General features: G+C 37.0%; 1 protein-coding gene across 8 annotated transcripts in view; it reads left to right on the forward strand.

Annotated features, from left to right (window-relative positions):
* The window catches only part of LOC125241595 (ecdysone-induced protein 74EF), a 320,422-nt gene that overhangs the window by 142,208 nt on the left and 154,871 nt on the right, over positions 1-23,343 (forward strand). For 7 of the 8 annotated variants that reach the window (XM_048150148.1, XM_048150150.1, XM_048150147.1 and 4 more), the window contains 3 exons: positions 673-922; positions 1,289-1,534; positions 2,642-2,963. In XM_048150148.1, coding sequence (XP_048006105.1) covers positions 848-922; positions 1,289-1,534; positions 2,642-2,963 — 643 coding nt within the window. In that variant the 5' untranslated portion in view covers positions 673-847. The remainder of the gene's footprint in view (positions 1-672; positions 923-1,288; positions 1,535-2,641; positions 2,964-23,343) is intronic. The other variant, XM_048150151.1, reaches the window with a different exon arrangement.

Genomic DNA, 23,343 nt, shown 5'->3' on the forward strand with positions numbered 1-23,343 from the left:
GCCCATACTAAACAGTAATTAAATACATCGGCGGCTCATTTCATGTCAGAAATGTCAGAATACAACATTGAAACAAACTCGGTACCAATTTACTATTTATGACTTCGTGGAGCAGCCTTGCTGTCAAATAAAAATACATGACAACAGAACAAATACAGCACTTTATTATAAAAATTGACAATGATTGAATGGTCTAACACAGTCTAGATGCAAAGTTACTGTTACTTAAATTAATCCTTCGTTGAGTTCTATCAAAAAGCACTAGAGGGTGTTATGATGTCGTAATTTCGAAAATATTAAGAAAGGCTTACGAATTATTTTAAGCGGCGCCCTCTATTATTGTGATTAGCAACTAAATTTATAGTATATAATAGTATTGTCATAAACTAACTCTGCCTTGCCTTTCTAACACTCATTTTCTTAATATCCTCGTCATCAACATCATCCGCCGTTGCCCTTATCAATTACAAACCCTGATAGATCGGTGTTCAATTACGTTTGCCAATCATTGTTGTGCAAGGTCATGGATATAGAAATAATTACTGCTAACAATCGCACTATAACCAGCCTTCTCACCAGCGCTTGGCAGATGTTCAAAGCACAATTCTAACCTACAAATTGGGGTGTGGATTCTTTTAAAGACGTGAAAGCCTACGCTCTCCATGTTCGCAGGCAGCCGATGGGAAAACAAGCAGTGAGATAACTCCCGTCCACAAATGACGGTTACGCGCGCAAGTGCAACAACATTCAGTGGTTCAGTGACAGTGTTGTGTTGAAGACAGCGCCATCTGGCGTGCGATAGCGGCGCAAGGTGGCGGGGACGCATGCTGCGTCGTTGCCTTTGGCGATGCCATTTATAGAAGATGAGTGGTGGTCAGCTGAAAATGAGGGTAGAATGGTTGACCTCTCCAATTGTTTACAAGTGAGTATGCTTTGAATTAAATTATATTGCCGTGCGAAAGGCTATGCCTGAATTAGTATATTTATCTAATTTCTGTACATTTTAAGTAACTAAAATAATTTTTTTATGATTAATTTTTGAAGTTGTCAAAGTTAAACTACAAACCCCAAATTTGATTGATCATATGTGAGTGTGTTTAGTGAAACGTCCCACTTTGTCGGTTACCATTAAGGCGAGATTTACTTGTATATTTATATGAATAAACTGACAAAGCGGCTTTATGGCTATCGACAAAGTGGGACGTTTTCCCGTGCACACTTACATATGTGCCCTAACACTATTAACTTAAACTTTCAGTGTATAACCTCCAAAACTATAATTTTTCAGGACGCGGTAGCTGCCGCGAGCGGGCAGGCGGCCGCGCAGCTGCAGCAAATGGCGACATCTCTCGGCGAATTATCGCAAGCGGAGCTGTCGAACATCGTCGGGGGTCTGACGCTGGAGCCCGACGTGACGGAAGCAGCGGACCCGGATGATATTCTGAAGCAGCTAGGGGAGACCGCGTTTGACAACTTCGACACATTCTTTACGGACCTGACTAATGCTACTACGGTGCCGCCTATTGAGATTAAGGTAAACATGAATTTTTTTTTTAATACTACGTCGGTGGCAAACAAGTATACGGCCCGCCTGATGTAAAGCGGTCACCGTAACCTATGGACGCCTGCAACTCAAACAGTGTCACATGCGCGTTGCCACCCCATTAGAAACTTGTACATTCCCTTTTGCTGTGTTAAGTACAATTGTATTATAGAGTAACCGCCTTATTCATAAACGTTGCCGGTAGAAAACGTTTGTCCTTTCTGTCATACCAATAAGTCGTAAAGGGACAAACAAGTGTTGCTACTAGCCACCACCACCAGTGTGATTGATCGCTTTTTCTTTAGTGTATGGTAGGTATCTATTTAAGTTTATAAGTGTTTCTACTTACTAGTTAACACTGACTACACCTGATTTGTACAAATTTTGCAGTAAGTATCGTTGTTTAGATATTAGTTCAGAGACAATGACATGAAAACGTAATGTGGTCAGAGTTTATCTACCCAATCTACCCATAATATTACAAATATTACAATACATAATTATCGGCTGTTTGCAGAGGATCACACAAAACTAAAAATAGTATAACTCAAACGAAGTCGATAGAGAAGGCGCCAACATAGAAAGCGTAGGCGTAAAGATTATACTCCCCTTAGAAAATAAGAATCCCATAGGTCCCTTAGGTCTCTACCGATATTTACATATATAATGAAGGAACCATTTTTGACATAAAATTAATCACTTTCAATACTCCGCTATACTGCAAGAAATTCAGAGGTACTAAGCTTTTAGCTCTAGCTACTGGAAGCGTGTGAGTGGTTATATCCAGCAAGAGGCTCATTAACAGAATTAAACCATTGTCACATCTCGGACACTGGCATCAAATATGTATATGAAAGAGGCGCGTTCCTAGCACACAGTCTAAGCTCGTGTAGGTGAACGCGTACTATGCTTGCATGAGTTAAATATGACAGGTCGACTGTTCGCGTTTTTGACAGGCGGTAACTGTGAGGTAACCGAGAGGGGGTGGGCGGCACTTTCAGCGGGGAGCGGGAGTGACCATACTGTACGATAGTACTCTTTATTATACTGTGCCATTGTTCAACAAAGTTTTAACCCCCTCTCCTTTCCCAATTTCAGCAAGAGGAGAACAACAACATCTCGCCCCCTGGCTCGAGTAATCACCTCCAGAACTCATACTACCAGCCCAATCAACTATCCATACCCAACAATGGCCAACAGCGGTTGCAACAACTCCTGCGCTCAGGCAGCGGGATCAGCAACAGATACAACATCGCCTCGGCCAATCCACTACTCGCGGAGAAACTAGCGGCGACATCTAGCGGGATAAAGCAGGAGCCACTCAGCTCGGATTACAACGGTACGAGTATGAATTATGGCAACGCTCCGCCCATGCAGAGGTCCGGGAAGCCCCAGGTGAACGACGCGGGCGGCGGTAAAGGTAAGCGTTATTTACATTTCCTAGCTTAGCTTTTTTATTTTAGCGCCCTCTAGCGGTGAGTAGCGGAACTAGCGCGCCGCTACGCCGAGCGCTTCAAAGGTTAGAGCGTAGTACTGTAGTAGCTTTCATATTATTGTGAATGGTTATACTCATTATAACTAGATGGCTCTGTAATAAGTACTTCTCTTTGTAGTCCAACTTTTATTTTTAATAACTTTAATAAATTGATATTAGGAATAAAATAGTAATAGCGGACACGCAATTATGTTGGGGTGCTTAATCCTAATAATTGCTTTAATTTTATATAGCATTTATTTATGGTTAGTCGTTGCGCATTTAGGTACTTACCAAAAACTTACGGTTTAAACAGCACGATTGATTTCAATTTATTATCCAGTGCCAAACAGATTAAATGAAATGCGAAGTAATGTTTTAAAATATCTCAATAGATGTCGCTACCTACACTGCCACACACAAACGTGCAAACTACAAATTTAAACATACAGTCACGAACGGCGCCACTGTTCACTTGCTCAAACAAAACAGTTTGCAATAAATTAGTTCACAATCCTGCCACCGGCATAGTTAAACTTGTGCTTTAAACTGCAATCTATTGCAGTTTTCTATTACTTTCGATTTCCCGTCGAGGAAGTAATTTCCCAGCCGGACCGCTTTTCACTCGTGAGAAAGTAGCGGTTAAGTCTTGGCCAAAGCTATTTGCGGACGGGAATCGGGCCAGAATATTTTGAAATATGCTATAAAGAAAGGGATGGGTGTAGCGTACGTGTTTATTTAGTCCGCCGAGATAATGTAACGTAAGAGGTTATTATGAGGACTACATCAACAAAGTAGGTAGTATTAACTTTTTAAAACTATTATGACATGGAGTCGAGTCTTTTAAGCCAGCTTTAATTATTTTGGGGACTTGAAAAAAGCGGTTTTGCACTATGTCCGTTAGTGCGAAGCCGCTGTTACGGATTCGTATCCGATATTTATGTCTATAATAAAATGATTTACTTTGCATATATCCACCCGGGTCAGCGGTTTAGTAAAATTATGTTCCATATGATGTTTTTTAACAGACTTCTAAAAAGGAGGAGGTTCTTTCTTATCTAGATTATATATAAATGACCATAGACGCTATAAGATATTTTTGACTTGAAATTCTAGTTCGTGCGTGGGAAACATAATATATACCTATGTCCGGAAATATACTAAGTATATAATAACTATATAGCTGAAATCCAAGATGAAACTTAATAGACTCATTACACAGATCACAATAAGATACCCTACCGTATGTGAGATGTGAGTAATTGAGTATTCGCAATAGATGATGACCGGGGTGAGAAACAAAATAGGCATTTTAGTAGGAGACTAAGAAGGAAGCGATACGTAATCCATACTAATATTATAAACGGGAAAGTGTGTGTGTGTGTCTGTTTGTTTGTCCGTCTTTCACGGCAAAACGGAGCAACGAACTGACGTGATTTTTTAAGTGGAGATAGTTGAAAGGATGGAGAGAGACATAGGCTACTTTTTGTCTCTTTCTAACCACCCAAAATGGGGGGTGAAAGTTTATATGGATAATTACGCAATTTCGAATTTAACGCGAGCGAAACCGCGGGTAAAGCTAGTACCTACACCTAGTGTTATAAACTCGTTACAAATGCGGTGTCTACTTTGCGATCTTAGATAAGTACATACTTACAATTAAGTCTGAATATTCTTAATAATAGATCTGCAAGTCTGATATCTTGCATGCGGATAATATTTTGTGCGTGATACTCTGGGAAATCATAAATTCCATGGGTAATTTAATTTTTAGTGTTCCGTAGTCAATTAGGAACCTTTATCGTTTCGCGTTTCTTCTCGTGTCCGTCTGTCTGTCAGTCCGTAGTAGCTCTGTAGTCGTTAGTGTCTGTCCTGAGGCTGAAATTTGGAATGAATATCTGTTGTCATGTCACAATTTGGATTTCTTTCAACCCCTTTTTGCCAAGAGTGGCACTGAAACTTAGTAGTTCATGTGCTCTGCCTACCGCTTTATGGGATACAGGCGTGATTATATGTATGTATGTATGTATGTATGTATATGTATCTGTTGTCTGAGTATCCACAACACAAGCCATTTTAAACTTACCGTCGGTCTCAGTCAATCTGAAAGAAATGAAATTCTTTATTCTTCAATTTAGGCATTAATATAAGGCCGTTTTCACATTATCCGATCCGATATCGGATGTCGGAAGGATTTCAATGGAAAAATTCAAGATGGCGCCTGTAATGTATGGGATATCGGTCCGACATCCGATATCGAATCGGATAATGTGAAAACGCGCTAATGCTCTTATGAAATCTGTGTAAGAATGTCCTATAATATTTATTTATTAATATATCATTACGTACAAAGCGCTGGTGGCCTAGCAAGGGCATTAGTTGTCAATGTGGACCCCAGACTCCAATGGCTGTGGCGAATAGCGTGGCTGGAATAACGCAAGTAGGTACATGCTTTGCTCAGTTTGTATTGGGTTGATCTGATGTGTAAGTCCGTTGTACATTTATTTTTAATTAATGTAATTAAGTAAACATGAATTTTGATGGACACCTAAGTGCGTTTTCACATTATCCGATCCGATATCGGATGTCGGAAAGATTTCAATTTAATGGAAATAATCATCAAAATTTATTTTTTCTTAATTACATTAATTTGTACCTAATGTTTCCCTTCCGTTGGTGTGATTTAATTTATTTTATTTACTTGCACATTTATTCATGAATAATTGAAAACAGATTTCAACTAGGATAAACATTTTCCATTAGTTAATAGAAAACAGAATTAAACGATACGACAAAATAAAATACACACCTACACTTTTAGTTGCAACAGAGGCAGAATTCCACATTACATTTTGACCAATCATAACATTGCATATCATAAAAAAAGTCACCCAATATACATAATTAAGTTAAATAGATTAAAACTAAAGAGTCGTTCATTTAAACGAGAATATTTACACAATGAAAATAAGACCAAGTGTAACTATACAATTTAATGTACTTATAACAAGGATGCTGAAGGCATTTCCTCATCGTATACAAAGAAATTAGAAAAAATGTATAAAATAGGGCAAGTTGCATCATCAATCAAAGTTATCAGACACTTTAGCGTCACATTGCTAAAGTGTATGGAAATTCTCATAGAAAAAAAAATCCGAATATAAATACCCTCCTTTTAGGGTAAATAATGCTAAATTCGGTAACAGACGGTTTGGTGCAACTGTAAATGTAACAATCAGTTATTTACATAAACTTACATAATATAAAAATTAAGACGGCATATAACTAACTAGCTAACAAATATTTAAATTTTAACTCCCTTATTCATAAACGTATTCTAAAGTTATCAAGCCGATAAAGTTCGTTTGTCCCTTTCCGATTCCGTATAGGTGTGATAGAAAAGGACAACAGTTATTTGTTATACAAGGGGGCAAAGTTGTATTTTAACGCCGAGTGTGGAATTGAAAAACGAGCAAGTGAAAGGATTCTATACCTACATAGTTGGTTCGAGAATAGAATCCTGAACTTAGCGAGTTTTTCAATACACGAGAAGTAAAACACAGTATTTGCACCCGTGTGTAACACAAACTTTTCCCCTCACTACAGCGAGGAAACTACAACGCAAAAAATGCGTTTACTGAAAATGAAAATGAAAATTTATTGGTAACATTTGGTTACATGTTAATGGTTTATCACTGCTTCCAGTAGTTCTAAAGGTGGTAAATCATCTTCATTACTAAATTCACCTACTTTTGTCAATTTGACTATATTCAAGGTCAAATTACTTTACCCACTAGTGGATAAAATGATTTTTACCCGCTGGCATTAAAGGATAAAACACGTGTTTCCGAGCTAGTGAGGGGAAAACGAAATTTATCGGCTTGATAACTTGGTAACTAAACGCCTGCTTATAGATATACTCACGTGGATGTTGTATATCAATTTATTTAAATAATAGTTAAAGCATTCAGATTGGTATTAATTAATTACCGTATGCTACCAACAAACCCACTGGAGCACCTCAATATTACAATAACCTTATTTATGAATAAGGGGGTAAGTTTATTTTATTCTTCTAAAATGTTTCATTTCTGCAGTCCCGTTTTCTGATACATATTGACTTGAAAGGGATGACACTACAATGTTGCCGCTTTTTAATTTCTGCTCTTTTTAATCAGACTATATGTATAGTTGCAGGCATCGCATACAGTAACAGCTTGTGGCGGGCCGACCTGTGTATAGTCATAAATTAAATATAACAAGATCATACCATCCCATACATTAGAATGCTACCGCCTACGAACGCGCTTACACTCCACCACACATAGATGGCGCCACAAAAAAATGCCTTGTTGCCACCGATTATTTGTAGATTGGCATTAAGTGTCAATTCCGAGCCGTAAATCTATTTCAAAAGTGACACTTAACGCCATCTACAAGTATAATCGAAAGCTACAAGACATTTTTTTTTGTGGCGCCATCTATGTGTGGTGGAATGTAAGCGCGGTCTTAGGCGGTCGCATTTTAATGTATGGGATGGTATGATCTTGTTATATTTAATCTATGGTATAGTTAACCAATTGGAACCCTTTGCCACTCTACAACCATGTCAAAATGACAAGCATCTCTTACCATCTGGTTAATAACGTCACTATGACATAGTTCGACAGAGGCCTAAGTTTCCAATTGGTTGACTCTGTAAACCGATATTGTTTAAAAAGTCAACAGTCATATTTCGAACCGTAATTTGAACCATTTAAAGTTTCCATAGTTTTTTATACGGTAACTAATGATACTTGGAAATAGTGGAAGTAGTATTTACTACTTAATGTGCCCTAAGGCTGAAGTACTTAGGATGTTTCGTGAAAATATAACTCAATGAGGAAGAAATGCTTTTTATTGAACATTTTTGATACTCGGAATTTTTAGAGGTAGTTCGAAATAGGCAGTAAAGAGTGCATAGTAGATGTGATATTTTTCATAAATTCATGTCTTACCCAAGACTATATAGTATCTAAAAGCTTAATGCTTTCCTATAATTATGTATATTCATATGCAGAGCTACAGAAAAAGGGTTGCAGTGTAGTTGGTCGCTTTTTCTTTGGTGTATGATATTTATTTCAGTTCTTAATGCAAAACTACAATTTTGAAGTAAATGAAACAGGTATTTGAGAGGTAGACAGCCATATTTATGGACAATTTTCGAGGTTCGAACTATGGTGGTCGTCTTGTCCATATTAAACATAACCCTAAATAGGTCAAAAACTAGGTTAATAAAGCAAATTACAGGAAAAGCAAATATTTCGTTACACTCACAAATTTCCTGGTATGAACAATATTTATTTTATATAAGAATAATATGTCAAGGTACCTCATTACGGGTACGCCCTAGTTTTTTATTACGCGTGTTTGAGGAAAAATTGAACCTAAGTTGTTTTAGGAACTCTAACCTGAATACAGTGACGTTATTGTCGTTGAAAGTATTTTGTAAGGCACATAGTAGGGTTCGGGTCCCGGTAAGGGCATTTATTTGTGTGTACGTACCTGAGTCTTGGTACTCTCTGTGTCTCTATACAAGGTCTGCTTAGGTATAATATTAATTTATAATTTTAAAATACGGCAGCTTCAGAGTGCACAGTTTTTAAAAGTAGTAGCGGTTCTAAAATCGGTTGTCAAAAATGTAATCAGCAGTCTTAAGGGTTTCCCGCGGGACTTCAGAGATTCTGAGTTTGTGACATTCTCGATTTAAAAAACCGGCCAAGTGTGAGTGGGACTCACGTAACGAGGGCGATGTACAAAAACCTAGTAGGTACCTACTTAAATAGTTATATTTATTATTTTTGTGTTTTACTTACATTCTCTTTTTTAGACGATTTTCTGTCGATGTAAGTATATAAAAACTAAGATAGGAAGATTTTTGCAATTTTTTTTTAGGTATTTTTTTATTATTTAGTTCATGTCAACAGGAAGTATTATTAATAAGAAGGTAAACATTTATTTTAATTTTATAGACGGCCTTATCATTTTTTACTAAAACTTAAAACATTTTTTTTTGTTTTCAAATAAATATATGGTTCACGTTCCCAGATAAAAGGACAGTCAGGTACAGAGGAACAGACGAATGGGCGGTCAAACAACAAAGTGATTAAATATAAGTGCGTTTTCACATTATCCGACCGATCCGATATCGGATATAGGATCGATATCCCATACATTACAGGAGCCATCTTCGATTTTTTTCATTGACATCCTTCCGACATCCGATATCGGATCGGATATTTTTAAGGGGTTTACCTATTCTTTTATTTTGGCCCAAAAACGTCATTACAGAAGATTTATAAAATGTGACAAAACGACTCTGGTACATTCGGGTTTTTCCTACCAAGAACTAAAAAAATGTTTCCCGTTTAGAATGTCGTCTAAAAATTAGCGATTTTCTTAACTTTTGTAATGTCCACAGGAGAGATATAACCAATTACCCATACATTAAAATCTGTTTGACCCAATCCCAAAAACTCACAAACCAGTAACAGATAAAGATCATCAAAAGTCCCGCGATCCCGCGGGAGCGCGGCGTGTGATCGGTGTGATTTCAATTATTACCCGTAAAAAACCACTTGGCGGCAGGTTGAAGTAGAGTGCTTCCGCTTACATGGCGGCAACTTTTCAATGCACGTGCGTGGTGCATTAAAAAAAAGTTAAAAAAAAAATACTGTTTGAGTAACTTGTTTTTAGCCTTACCACATCTCTGACACTGGCGATCAAATATATGAAAGAGGCGCGTTCCTAGCACACAGTCTGAAGCTCGTGTAGGTGAACGCGTACCAAGCTTGTAGGAGTGAGATTATGACAGGTCGACTGTTCGCGTTTTTGACAGGCGATAACTGTGAGCCGAGAGGGGTGGGCGGCACCTTCAGCGGGGAGCGGGAGTGGCCGTACTGTACGTACTATCGTGATCTTTATTACACACTGTGGCTTTACATTGATCCTAACTTATATTTATTTTGTCTTTTGCTTATTCATATCGTTTGCGCGGGCAATGATGATGCCTATATTGACTGTTTATTCAATTTTATTGACTTCAGAAAAAGGAGAAGGTTCTCAATTCGACTGATTTTTTTATACGAGTAAATTCCAGGGGCCAATCTCGACAGTGCTAAGTGCGTTTTCACATCATCCGATCCGATATCGGATGTCGGACCGATATCCCATACATTACAGGCGCCATCTTGGATTTTTTCCATTAAAATCCTTCCGACATCCGATATCGGATCGGATAATGTGAAAAGTTGAAAACGGACTAACGTGTAAAGTGGAGCATGGGGTGATATTCAATTGAACCTTGATCGTTTTTCGAATCTGTGTAAAATGGCCAATAATAATCTGGAAATGTGAGTTGTTGATTGACCACTCGGGTTCGATTCTAAGTATCAGTATTTAAATGCATAGTGGTGTAAATAATTTTATGATTAACAAAATATCTACGCGTATATTTTTCTACTAATCATTTTCATGGACATCGCTGACCTAATTTAAAAGCAATATTTTGTACAAGCGGTTGTTGACAATTTGATTAAAAAGCGCTTTTTCCGCAGTTGCAATATCAAAAACTTGATTCCTAGAAAAACCTCAATTACTGCGGATCCCTCTATCGAAATGTTTGATTTTAATGTTTCCAAGTGCCTTTTTTACACTTTAATTCGATAAAGGTGTATGTGTTTATACATTTCAATAAAGTTAATACCTTTTCGGTATATTCAATAGAAATGTTTGACGTCATATCTATTTGGAAAGCCCAATTTGTAACAACAGAAACACTACCAATCTAAAACATACCATACGTGTTTGAAATAGGGTTTAAGAATGGTTAGTTAAAATTGTAAACTATAATACTCATATGTCATACCTGGTTCTGCGAACTACGAAATACATACTAGTCATTTAAGTGGATATGGAGGTATTGCGGGCTTTTGTGCTTCGTATAAGTTGTATGAATAGGCTACTAGACTCATATCGAATTTGGCACAATAAATGATTATCTTCTGTAAATCTGTAGTATTTGTCATAAAAAAACAATATTTATAGATTTTGGGTATGAAAAGTGTATGATGACTACGTATTTTCGAAAATGTGTGTAATTTTTTATTTACTTTGGCCACCGAAAACGCTGTCAGCGATGTAGTGACGTCATCGAATTCAAACCTTACTGCAATTCAAAACAATCACTGATATATTGAACTTAATGCTTTCATACTTAAAAAGTCAGAAAATGTTGTTTGATGTGTGGTAAAATTGTCAAATATTGATATTAGCGCCTGAGAATCAAACAAAGAAATTGGCTGAGGTAAGTTTTTTTTCTTAGACTTTATCTGTCCATTATAGGAAACAGAACGGCATAGTTACTTTTCTTAAATTCGTAATTTTGATTCTAAAAAAACCATACACCTGCGATAGATCAGATGTTACATCAATTGCTGTTCAGAAACGGGAGGAATTCAATAAAAACACGGAGTATACAGAGTTATAGACGGTTAACCAAATCTTGGTACTTATTAAAAAAAGCGGCAAAATATGTAGGGCTCAGCGGCCAGAAGGCTAGTTTCCTATACTTAAAATCAAAGAGGATAGAGTATTATAGAGAGTTACTGTCAAAGTAAAATTTGTAATCACAGTGCATGGACTGCCATCTCTCGACACAAGCTTAGAACTTTTGAACCTCAGTTTTGATTTTTGGTCCATATTCTTAGCTTGATATGTGTTAAAATGTCAAATATTAATATTAGCGACATCTAGCCGAGCGTTCCCCAAATGTGTAACGCCATCTAGGCCACCGTACCTTTTTCATTATGGTTTTGAGGTACGTTTTTTCTTAGACTTTATCCGTCTATACGGAGTTACATATGTCTTTGCTTAAAATAAAATATTTTATGCGGTGCACGAAATAAAGCACCACATAATTAGAAGAAATATATATTATGGACAATAGTTATGTTTGAACATAATTTATATTTAAAAAGTCAAAAGGAAAGATATAAATGAATTGACCGTGACGTCACTCCTCAGTATTTCATAGTAATTCCATATTAGCAAATCGTTTTGACACTTCTTAAAAGAGCATTTCTTTTTTTTTGCCACTTTTATGAAATGTTATATTTTTGAAAAAATTATGCTATTTCTACTCAGAATCACTAGCTTTTTCAATCCTAGTAGTTAAAAAAATTGTCCCATACGATTTTTTCTTATTTTGTTGCCATTTTCCGTACATGTTGTGTAGGGTAACAAAAGAGGAAAGTAACTGTATGCAAATTCTGGGACACTTTTTGTCTCCCAGTGAGATTGAAAGTACTCGTGATTCTGAGTACAATTGACCTAAAATTCCCTAAAAAAAATCAAAATAAGAAAATTGGCAAAAAATAAAGAAATGCTCAAAAAGAAGCTGATATGACTAGTAGGAAACTAGCCTATTGAGTTCATGAAACGCGTGCCTTCCTAAACCTTGAGGGCGTAATCACCGACGAGCCAGAACACATAAAAATTGGAAATGTGCGAGTAAATCCCATAGAAAATTAGAATTTCGCTCCATTTTTAGTATCAATACCCTGTTTTTAGGGTTCCGTAGTCAACTAGGAACCCTTATAGTTTCGCCATGTCTGTCTGTCTGTCCGTCCGTCCGTCCGTCCGTCCGTCCGTCCGTCCGTCCGTCGTCCGTCCGTCCGTCCGTCCGTAACCGTAACCGTTAGCACTAGAAAGCTGAAATTTGGTACCAATATGTATATCAATCACGCCAACAAAGTGCAAAAATAAGAACCCTCTAACTTTTGAACCAAATGTTTAAAAAATATGAAAAAAATCACAAAAGTAGAACTTTATAAAGACTTTCTAGGTTTTGAACTTGATAGGTTCAGTAGTTTTTGAGAAAAATACGGAAAACTACGTAACCCTACACTGAGCGTGGCCCGACACGCTCTTGGCCGGTTTTTTATTGAAATCCGTTAACTTTAAGGACGATTCTTTAGTTCTAATAAAATCAACTTCTCGAAACAAGCCTCTGAACTCTTACGGTTATCGAATTATTTAAAAAATAATTTAATTACTGAACACGTGTGTGGCATCCCTTACCACTTCCTAATGTTATTTTTTTTACATACTGTGCCGTCGTGGTGCCGTCAAACACTTGACAATGACTTTTAATGTTATGTTATGATTAAGGTCCTCTCACACTAATTAATTATGTATGGAAACAAAAAAATTCGAATTTTACCAAAATCGATATACAGGGATCCTGATGATGAACCTAACTGCGTGTCGAATTTAACGGAAAACAAAAACAAGGTGTTTTTTTTTTGTTTTCCGTTAAATTCGACATGTCGTTGGGTTCGTTATCAGGGACCACCCTGTATATCACTTTTAGTTAAATTCGCAAAAAAAAATATTTCATCGTTTTCATATATAATAAATGAATTAATTAGTGTGAGAGACCCTTAAGAATAATATTCAAGTTAGTGTCAAGTAATTGTCAAAACAAATAACATTGGGAAGTGGTAAAAACTGTCACACACGTGTTCAGTAATTATTTTTATTTTTTGAATAACTCGATAACGTTAGAGTTAAGACGCTAGTTTCTTAGGTCCACTTGCACCAATCACTTAACTCAGGGTTAGTGGGCTGTCAGCTGTCAAATTCCATATAAAATGTTGGGTTAACCCTCGGGTTAACCTTCCATTTTCGTTGGTGCAAATGGGCCTTAGATAAATTAACTGTATTTGGTCTAAATAACCATCCCTTAAAGTTAACGGAATTCAATAAAAACAGGGTGTGTATAATGTACTGTGTGTGTGTGGGTGTGTGTGTGTGTTTGACATAATGTGTGTGCGATAGTGACGCCCGCGGATCTGCTCGGGCCCTGACCCGCTTGTCGCGTGTGTTATGTCAGAGCGCGATGAATGGACGGTGGCTCTACCTAATAACATATTTAAATCCAATTTCTATCTAACAGGTCGGACAGAACTAGGTACATTAAAGTAAATGAGTTGACCGTGACGTCATTAACACGAAAGAAGTCTATGATCGCGTGATCCACGGAAAACCAGCGATGTGGCACCATCGGTGACAGAGCACATGCTGAGTGATGTCCTTTTTAGGGTTCCGTAGCCAAAATGGCAAAAACGGAACCCTTATAGTTTCGTCATGTCCGTCTGTCCGTCTGTCCGTCTGTCCGTCTGTCCGTCTGTCACAGCCGATTTACTCGGAAACTATAAGTACTACAGTGATGAAATTTGATGGGAATATGTGTTGTATGAACCGCTACAAAATTATGACACTAAATAGTAAAAAAAAGAATTGGGGGTGGGGCCCCCATACATGTAACTGAGGGATGAAATTTTTTCGATGTACATACCCGTGTGGGGTATCAATGGAAAGGTCTTTTAAAATGATATAAAGTTTTCTAAAAAACATTTTTCTTAAAGTGAACGGTTTTTGAGATATCAGCTCTCAAAGTCGTAAAAAGTATGTCCCCCCCCCTCTATTTTTATAACTACGGGGTATAAAATTCTAAAAAAAATAGAGGTGATGCATGCTAATTAACTCTTTCAACGATTTTTGGTTTGATCAAAGTATCTCTTATAGTTTTTGAGATAGGTTGATTTAACTGTAATTTTGGCAGGTGTATAAATTGACATAATAAGTTTATTATATTTGCTGCTACGGAACCCTTTGTGCGCGAGCCCGACTCGCACTTGGCCGGTTTTTTGTAATCACAAACCAAACCCTATGTACTTAACTGATTATAAAATGGAAATTTTACACCTCCGGCAGGACTCGAACCTGCGACCTCTGGCCTTGCCGGGGCCATCAAATTGTACTTAAAAATGTTTGTAAATTATAGTAAAAAAAGACAATATAATAAATGCATTTGTCTTTTTTTAGGGTTCCGTAGTCAACTAGGAACCCTTATAGTTTCGCCATGTCTGTCTGTCCGTCCGTCCGTCCGCGGATAATCTCAGTAACCGTTAGCACTAGAAAGCTGAAATTTGGTACCAATATGTATATCAATCACGCCAACAAAGTGCAAAAATAAAAAATGGAAAAAAATGTTTTATTAGGGTACCCCCCCTACATGTAAAGTGGGGGCGGTTATTTTTTTTCATTCCAACCCCAACGTGTGATATATTGTTGGATAGGTATTTACAAATGAATAAGGGTTTACTAAGATCGTTTTTTGATATTATTAATATTTTCGGAAATAATCGCTCCTAAAGGAAAAAAAAGTGCGTCCCCCCCTCTAACTTTTGAACCATATGTTCAAAAAATATGAAAAAAATCACAAAAGTAGAACTTTATAAGGACTTTCTAGGAAAATTGTTTTAAACTTGATAGGTTTAGTAGTTTTTGAGAAAAATACGGAAAACTACGGAACCCTACACTGAGCGTGGCCCGACACGCTCTTGGCCGGTTTTTTATTTCATCAATAAAGCTTATTTTTGGTCGGCATTGTTGTAAAAAATGTAGATATTTCAAATATTTGTTCTTTTTTTATAAAATCACCTAAAACGTCGAATGTTTCTAAGAACCCCACTCCCTATTTGTGCCTAGTGGCGCCCTCTGTTTCGCGTAATTTTCCCCATCAACCTACATTTTCCTGTACCAATACTTCTGATACTGAAATAGAGCATGCTTGCATCGCGTTGCGCAACTCGCCTTGAGAGCGCGTGAGCGGCGAGTGCCCTTACTAAGGTGGTTGACTGTTAGTGCAGATCATTGATAAAGGAAATATAGCTTTTTAATACGATTATCTGGGCCATTTCTTTCAAAGTTGTCCACCCCACTTTTTTTTATTTGGAAAATTTTATGTGGTTTCCACTCAGAATCGCGAGCTCTTTCAATCCTAATACCAGAAAAAAAGTGTCCCAAGGTTTTTTTCCCATTCCGTTACCATTTTTTCATACATTTTGTATGGCGGTAACGGAATGAAGATCTGAAAAATGTATGGAAATCTTGGCGACATTGTTTTTTTCCTATCCTGGGGGCCGATTTTTGAGTCTTACGGCGTTCGAATTCAGAAAATTGTCACTGAAAATAATAGGCAATTCACCGTTTTCAATCGGTATTTTAGTGACAGTGAGACTCAAAAATCGGCCCCCAGGATCGAAAGACCTCGCGATTCTAAGTATGAATCGCGTATAAAACACTCATGTTACAAAAAAAGTGGGGTGGACAACTTTGAAAAAAATGGCCCATCTGTGAAAAGAGACCAAAAATTTATTTAAGAATCTATAAAAGCGCCCTCCTAACAATACTCATATACAGTGTCTTGAGAAGCTCACGCCAGGCTTACGGCCTGTATTTCTGGCCAGGCTTATGGAACCCTTATGGTGCGACTCTGTCCGTCTGTCTGTCCGTCTGTCATATTACTAAATATCTCGAGAACTATTAATGCTATCAACTTGAATAGTTGTGAACGTTGTAAACCTCTACAAGAAGAAAGTATAATTTTTTTAACTTCATGTATTTTAATTGTAGAAAATGGCCAAAATGAAAGGGGGCAAACTGTAAATTTCAAGTTACTAGGTCAAGTGGGGTATCGTTAAAAGAATTTTGAAGGAAAATGTAAAAAAAATACCGGCCCCCCCCCCCATTATCTCCGAAGTTTACCAACGAAAAATTATGGAAATTTTAGGAAATATTGGTTTTATGATAAATATTACAGGAAAAATAAAATCGTGTTTGTATCTTGGAAACTTTTTTTTTATTCACAAAAAACTTTTCAGATTTTTACTTTCAATTGAACCACCCTTGCGGATGTATATTGTACTTCAAATGAATACGGTATGTTACGTAAACCATCTGCTTTCAAATAAAGTAAAAACAAAAAAAAACATTCAGTCGAATTGAGAACCTCCTCCTTTTTTGAAGTCGGTTAAAAACTGTTTAAATCGGTTAACATTGTAAAGAATTATCCCTGAAAATCCATCATACCATACCATACAGGTCGAACAAATTAGTTAGCGAATTCACCGAAAGATGGCGCTATACACAATAATGTTCATTAGTAGGTACTTCTAGTCTTCTAATCAAGTCATTAGAGTTATATGAGAAACATGATATTATTTTAACTAGGTAGTTTGAAATAAGTTTGTACGGGGTACCCTCGGCGGGCGAGTCCGACTCGCACTTGGCCGGTTTTTTTTTACCATAGCAACACTTTTCTCATATGTACCGAATAGTTGCCACATGCAAGCAGTTTACGTAGACGGTGGTGCCTCAATTATTTGCCAGGCTGCAGATGAGACTAGCCAACACAACATGGGACGTAAGAGAACAAATTGTGCAAGTCTCCTTGGGTTGGCGTGAGCGGCAGTGCCCTTACAAAGGTGGTTGACTTGACACTCGCAACGTTAGATAATTAACGAGGAAATCATCGTCTTTAATTGTAATGAGGATGATTCAAGTCAAGCTTATTCTACAGGGACTGATAAGAGACTATTCTAGTGTTAATAGAAAATATCTATGAAATTATTATCTACTACTTGTACCTACAAGTAAGCTTGGCATAAAGAAGTAGAAATTGAACTTTTTACAAGCTTTTTTATCAACTTGCCTTGTTAGTATGTTAGTGTGCGTCAAAACGTAGAAGCTAAGTTTGACCCACTTCCCGGTTTCCGACTGAGCTGAAATTTTGCACACATATGTAAATCACGTGATAATATAATGCAATATTGTGGTATCATGGAGCTGATCTGATGATGGAGCAGAAAGGTGGTCATAGGAACTCTGTCATGACTCATGAAACGTCGTATCCCATCGAATAAGGGGTTTTAGAAACGTCTCGGAGAGCAGTAGATGACTATTAAAAGAAAGGTACAGTCGGCGATAAAAGCTTGTGCCAAAAATGAAATTTTTGCAAAAAACTTATTAACATAGCAACACTTCTCATACAGAAGTGTCAAAATAGCTGTCACATGCAAAGCGGTTTACATGGATTGTGACGCCCCTATAATAGGGTAAGTATACAATATTAATTATTGTATAATAGTTTATGGTACATAGCTGTCAGTTTTTAAAAACTAATTTTAGATACTTATTTTTAAGGATTTGTGTTTTTTTGTCCATAATGGCATCACCGTCCATTATGGGGTATTTCACCTTACTTACCCTTTTTTGCCATGCTTAATAAAAGCAGTAGATTTAGCTTCGTCTGTCCCGAAAATTAAAGTACAACAGAATCCGCTTAAAATTATTCTGATGGGATAATAACCACAAAATTAAATAAAACTATCAAAACGGATTAAATCGCGTATAATGAATTTAAAATTCATCCCGACGTGTCGAACTCTTAATCGTTCGTTAATATTTCTTCTATGTGGGTAGCTTTTGCACATTGTAATTTTTCCTCAGTCACCCGTTGACCACGAACGCTGTAAAGAGTTCGAAACGTCGGAATGAATTTAAATTCATTATACGCGATTTAATCCGTTTCCATAGTTTTATTTCATGAGTAACTATCGCGGTAACCGAAGACAATAATCACAAAATTAAAATTTTGAAAAAACCCCCAGCCGCGACATACTGGACCGCTTTTCATAAAACATGGCTAAGAACAGACACACGCACAGACAGACACGTCAAACTTATTAGGCCCACTTGCACCAACCACTTAACTCAGGGTTAGTGGGCTGTCATCTGTCAAATTCCATATAAAATGGTGGGTTAACCCTCGGGTTAACCCTCCATTTTAGTTCGTGCAAGTGGCCCTAAAAGGTTAAAAAATAAAGCTAATCTATGACGGGGATTACGTAAAAATAATCTGGCCTAAAGTTACAGACCGATGTGAAATGCCGTAATGTGCAGGAAAGCGTATTCTACTATACAACAACAAAGCTTGCTTGCAGTAAAATAAAACAATGTAATAATAGAGGTTTACAGTCTATCCAAGTTAAGTTTGCAGCGATTTTAAACGTCAAACTTTTTTAAAATTTTATAACGATTCATTAACGCAGGCGGAGCTATCAATATCGCAGCTAATTTAGATGTCTAGGTATTTTTATTTTGTTTCCACAAAATCATATAAACTCAAACTACATAGATAGATAGACTCTTTATTGGCACACCTCAGCAAAAGATACATTGGAACATATAACAAAATACTTACCTACAAAAATACCCCAGTTATAAAGAGAAAACCCCTTCCAATAGGTCGGCTTGGGGCATGGACCCCATGACGCTGACGGCGTTTCCTCTTTGTATCGCCAATGAGATATGTTGACAGAGATAGGTACATTTATTTAGCTTAGTCTGACTATGTTATATCGTCACTACTTTAAAAAAATCTCGTATCTCACGATGTTCCTCAAAGTTAAAACGCAGTAAGTCTATATGCATTCCATACATACTTATTACTACAATTTTCTTTTCATTGACAGACGAAGATACAAGTTTTTTTAAAAGTAGTGCCGATATTCTCTTTACCATTTTATTTCATGAACCTATCTAATTGAAGTGGACGGTGGTATATGGCTTAAATTGTGGCGTAGGCAAGATGCTGGCAACCTGTCGCTGCAATGTACAGTTTCGACTCCTTTCAATCCCTTTATTTGAGTAGTTTCATGTGCTCTGCCTTTAGGGGATACAGGCTTGATTGTATGTATGTACTAGCTTTTGCCTGCGGTTTCGCTCGCGTTAGAAAGAGACATAAAGTAGCCTATGTCACTCTCCATCTCATCAACTATCTCCACTTAAAAATCACGTCATTTCGTCTCTCCGTTTTGCCGTGAAAGATCGACAAACAAACAGATACACTCACTTTCCCATTTATAATATTAGTATGGATCTAATACCTAGTCTTTTTTTACCATTCGTTGGCATACAGGCGTACGGTCCGCCTGATGGAAAGCGGTCACCGTAACCTATGGATGCCTGCAACTCAAGGGGTGTCATATGCGCGTTGCCGACCAATTAGAAACTTGTACACTCCTTTGAAGAAGCCCATACTGTAATAATAAAGAATAAGTAGTTACAATAGGTACCTAGGTGACTTGTTTTTATGTTTTGCTATGCAGTCTTCATAGAATATGAAACATCATTCTCCATGACCTATTTCAACAATAACTAGAACTTAGGAATCCCTGGTGTAATAATTTATAATTATAATACTTAATACGTCATTTTTACCTAACTTCCTGTTACTACATAGCACTCTAAAATGAAGCATTCAATACTAGCACTTGCCCGCGGCTTCGCTCGCGTTGGAAAGAGATAAAAAGTAGCCTATGTCACTCTCCATCCCTTCAATTATCTCCACTCAAAAACTCATGTCAATTCGTCGCTCTGAATCGAGTGTCCGTCTTTCACGGCAAAATGGAGCGACAAAATTGTCGTGATTTTGTAAATGGAGATACTTGAAAGGATGGAGAGAAATTCAGTCGAATTGAGAACCTCCTCCTTTTTTTGAAGTCGGTTAATAGACTATTAGACTTACTATTAGACTATTACCTACACAACCGAAATAAAACAACATTATCTACGTACTGAACAAAAGTAAAATTCACCATAGACTAGATAAACAGTTTTGAAATAGCCAGTAAGTGGAGCACTCATTAATTTTAAAACTATGGTTGGGACATTACGATTCCGAATCTAATGTCGTTGAATTTCACATAGCGTAACGGGACGTGTGAATCAATGTAATTGATGGTAGCGATGGGAAAAAAGTTATTTTTCTTTTTAGCCGAATGGCACAAACTCACGAAACGAAACGCTCGTAGATATCTATCTCTATCGCTCTTGCGTATTGGCGCGACAAAGCCAGACTAAGTACCTTTCTGGGTGGCTAGCCGAATGGCACAATCGCTCACGAAACGCTCACGAAACGAAGCGCTAGTAGATATCTATCTCTATCGCGCTTGCGTATTGGCGCGACAGAGCCAGCGGCGTATCGCTTTCGTTTGGCGTCGGAGAAATGCCATTCGGCTACGGGGCCAGCTACGGCAGCTGATATGCCTCCATTGGAAACATCAAGAAAAATATACGGTCCCTTTGGCTTACTCTAGGCTAGATGGCGCTAATATTAATATTTGATAATTTTAACACAATGTCGTGTGTGTGTGCCTGTGTGGTGACGGGTTAAGAATTTCACCACCCCCTTTCTTCCCGTGGGTGTCGTAGAAGGCGACTATGGGATATGGGTTAAATTGTGGCGTAGGCGAGAGGCTGGCAACCTGTCATTGCAATGTCACAGTTTCGTTTTTTTTTCAACCCCTTATTTGCCAAGAGTGGCACTGAAGCTTTAGTAGTTTCATGTGTTCTGCCTACCCCTTTATGAGATACAGGCGTGATTGTATGTATGTATGTATGTAACACATGTCAAGTTAAGAATGGGGGCCAAATTGTCAAAACTGAGGTTTCAAAGTTTTAATTCTGCGGTGAGAGATGGCAGTCTATTAACTTTGATTACATTTGACATGGACAGTGATTCCCTATATAATAATTATATACTCGATCCTCTGATGTTAGTGCTAAAACTAAGCATACAACTTAATAACTAGCTAAAATCTAAAATATGAGGCATTGTTACCAAAGATTTTGACGGCGTATCCTTGTAAGGTGCATTAGGGTAATGCCAGAAGTCGTCTAATTACGAAAGTCCCATAAAAATCACCATTATTTCCATCATATCAAGATTCCCCTTTCGGAATTATCCGAGCTCCTCTGTCATTCGGAATCACCCTAATGTACAGTCAGCTGCAGAGAAAAGTATATCCTGCTACATAGAAATTTGTATGCTTTGGGGTATCCTTTTCTCTGCAGCTGACTGTACCTTATAGCAATTTTTTAAAAGGCATTTTGCTTATCACTCATAAGCAAATAACAGAGACTTTTTTTATTAAATTATATTATACTCTTTGCCACAGACTAGCCAAAGGCAAAGACGTGGCCTACGATAGAGTGAGCTCGCCCAGAAGATGCCTGTTCACCTTGATTTGAAGGTTGATATGGAAGTAGATAAAATTGATTATTAACTGTTTTTCTGCCGCAAGTACAGTTATAGTTCTAATTTCATGGTAATTGCATTCTAGAGGGAAAGTGTGCCATATGAATGTATGTAAGCGTCCTTCTTGAAATTCAAATTCGGAACGGAGAATGTCGTCAATATCTGTAACAGTACTGAATGAGGTACTTTATTCAGTACTTTGATGCCTTAGTTACCGTAAATAGTGCACGATACTCGAGAACTTTATTTGTAGACTTTTCAAGAAGTTTTCTTTTATAGACGGCAAATACATATATAACTCCATCTAGACAGATAGTCTAAGAAAAAAACGTACCTCAGTACCATACAGAAAAAGGTACGGTGGCCTAGATGGCGTTACATCTTTGGGGGACGCTCAACCATCAGGAGAAATGTACGGTCGTCTAGATGCCGCTACACCTTTTGATTGATTCTCGGCTAGATAGCGCTAATATAATATTTGTAAAATTTTACACAATATCAAGTTAAGATTATGGGCTAAATTGACAAAACTGATGTGGTTCCAAAATTTTAAGCTACATAGAAGTTTCCTTATTAGATTGAAAGTTACAGAAAAAGTATCTAAAAATAGCATGCTCAGTGAGAATAAAACTTTTTCAGTCAGGTGGAAAAGTACCTTCTTTATTCTGTCTTTTTGCATTGCAAAACTCGCTTAAAAAGCACAATTGTTTAACCGCTCACGAAGGACCTTAAGTCAGTAGGCTTTTACGATATTTTATACTGTATTTAGATAAATACACGGTTTTTATTAACTTAAGCGCCATAGCAACGAAGATACTTTTTTTATTATCAGTCCATCATTCAAATTTTTACATAAACTTGACATTATAAGGTTCAATATAGTTATTTACGACTTTTTAGTTCTAATAATAACCATGGCGCCTTCCAAGTCCTGTTATGGGTTATTAATAACTGTCCACAACAAATTTAAACTTCAAACAAGTATTACTTCTACAACGTTGAAATAAAGTTGAAAATTCTTTGAAAAACTTAATTGGTAATGTATTTTTTCTTAGATCTAGCAGTAGTCTATCATTTAAATATGTCAATTTGTTTAAAATGGTGACATATGAGATTACAACGTGTGTTTGGCTAAAATTTCGACATTTTACAAGATTTATGCATGTTTTTAATGCATTTCATTTCACAATATTTGATTATTTAATTTTAAAGGAATATTTTAGTTTAATATCAAATTCTGCCGTGTCGTAGGTATACTTAGAAATTTCACTCTTAACAACGTTAAATAAACATTAAAAGGAAACGAGTAAATTAAATAATTAAATAGTTAGTTATGAT

This window comes from Leguminivora glycinivorella, chromosome Z, assembly GCF_023078275.1.
Source record: "Leguminivora glycinivorella isolate SPB_JAAS2020 chromosome Z, LegGlyc_1.1, whole genome shotgun sequence".
NCBI lineage: Eukaryota > Metazoa > Arthropoda > Insecta > Lepidoptera > Tortricidae > Leguminivora > Leguminivora glycinivorella.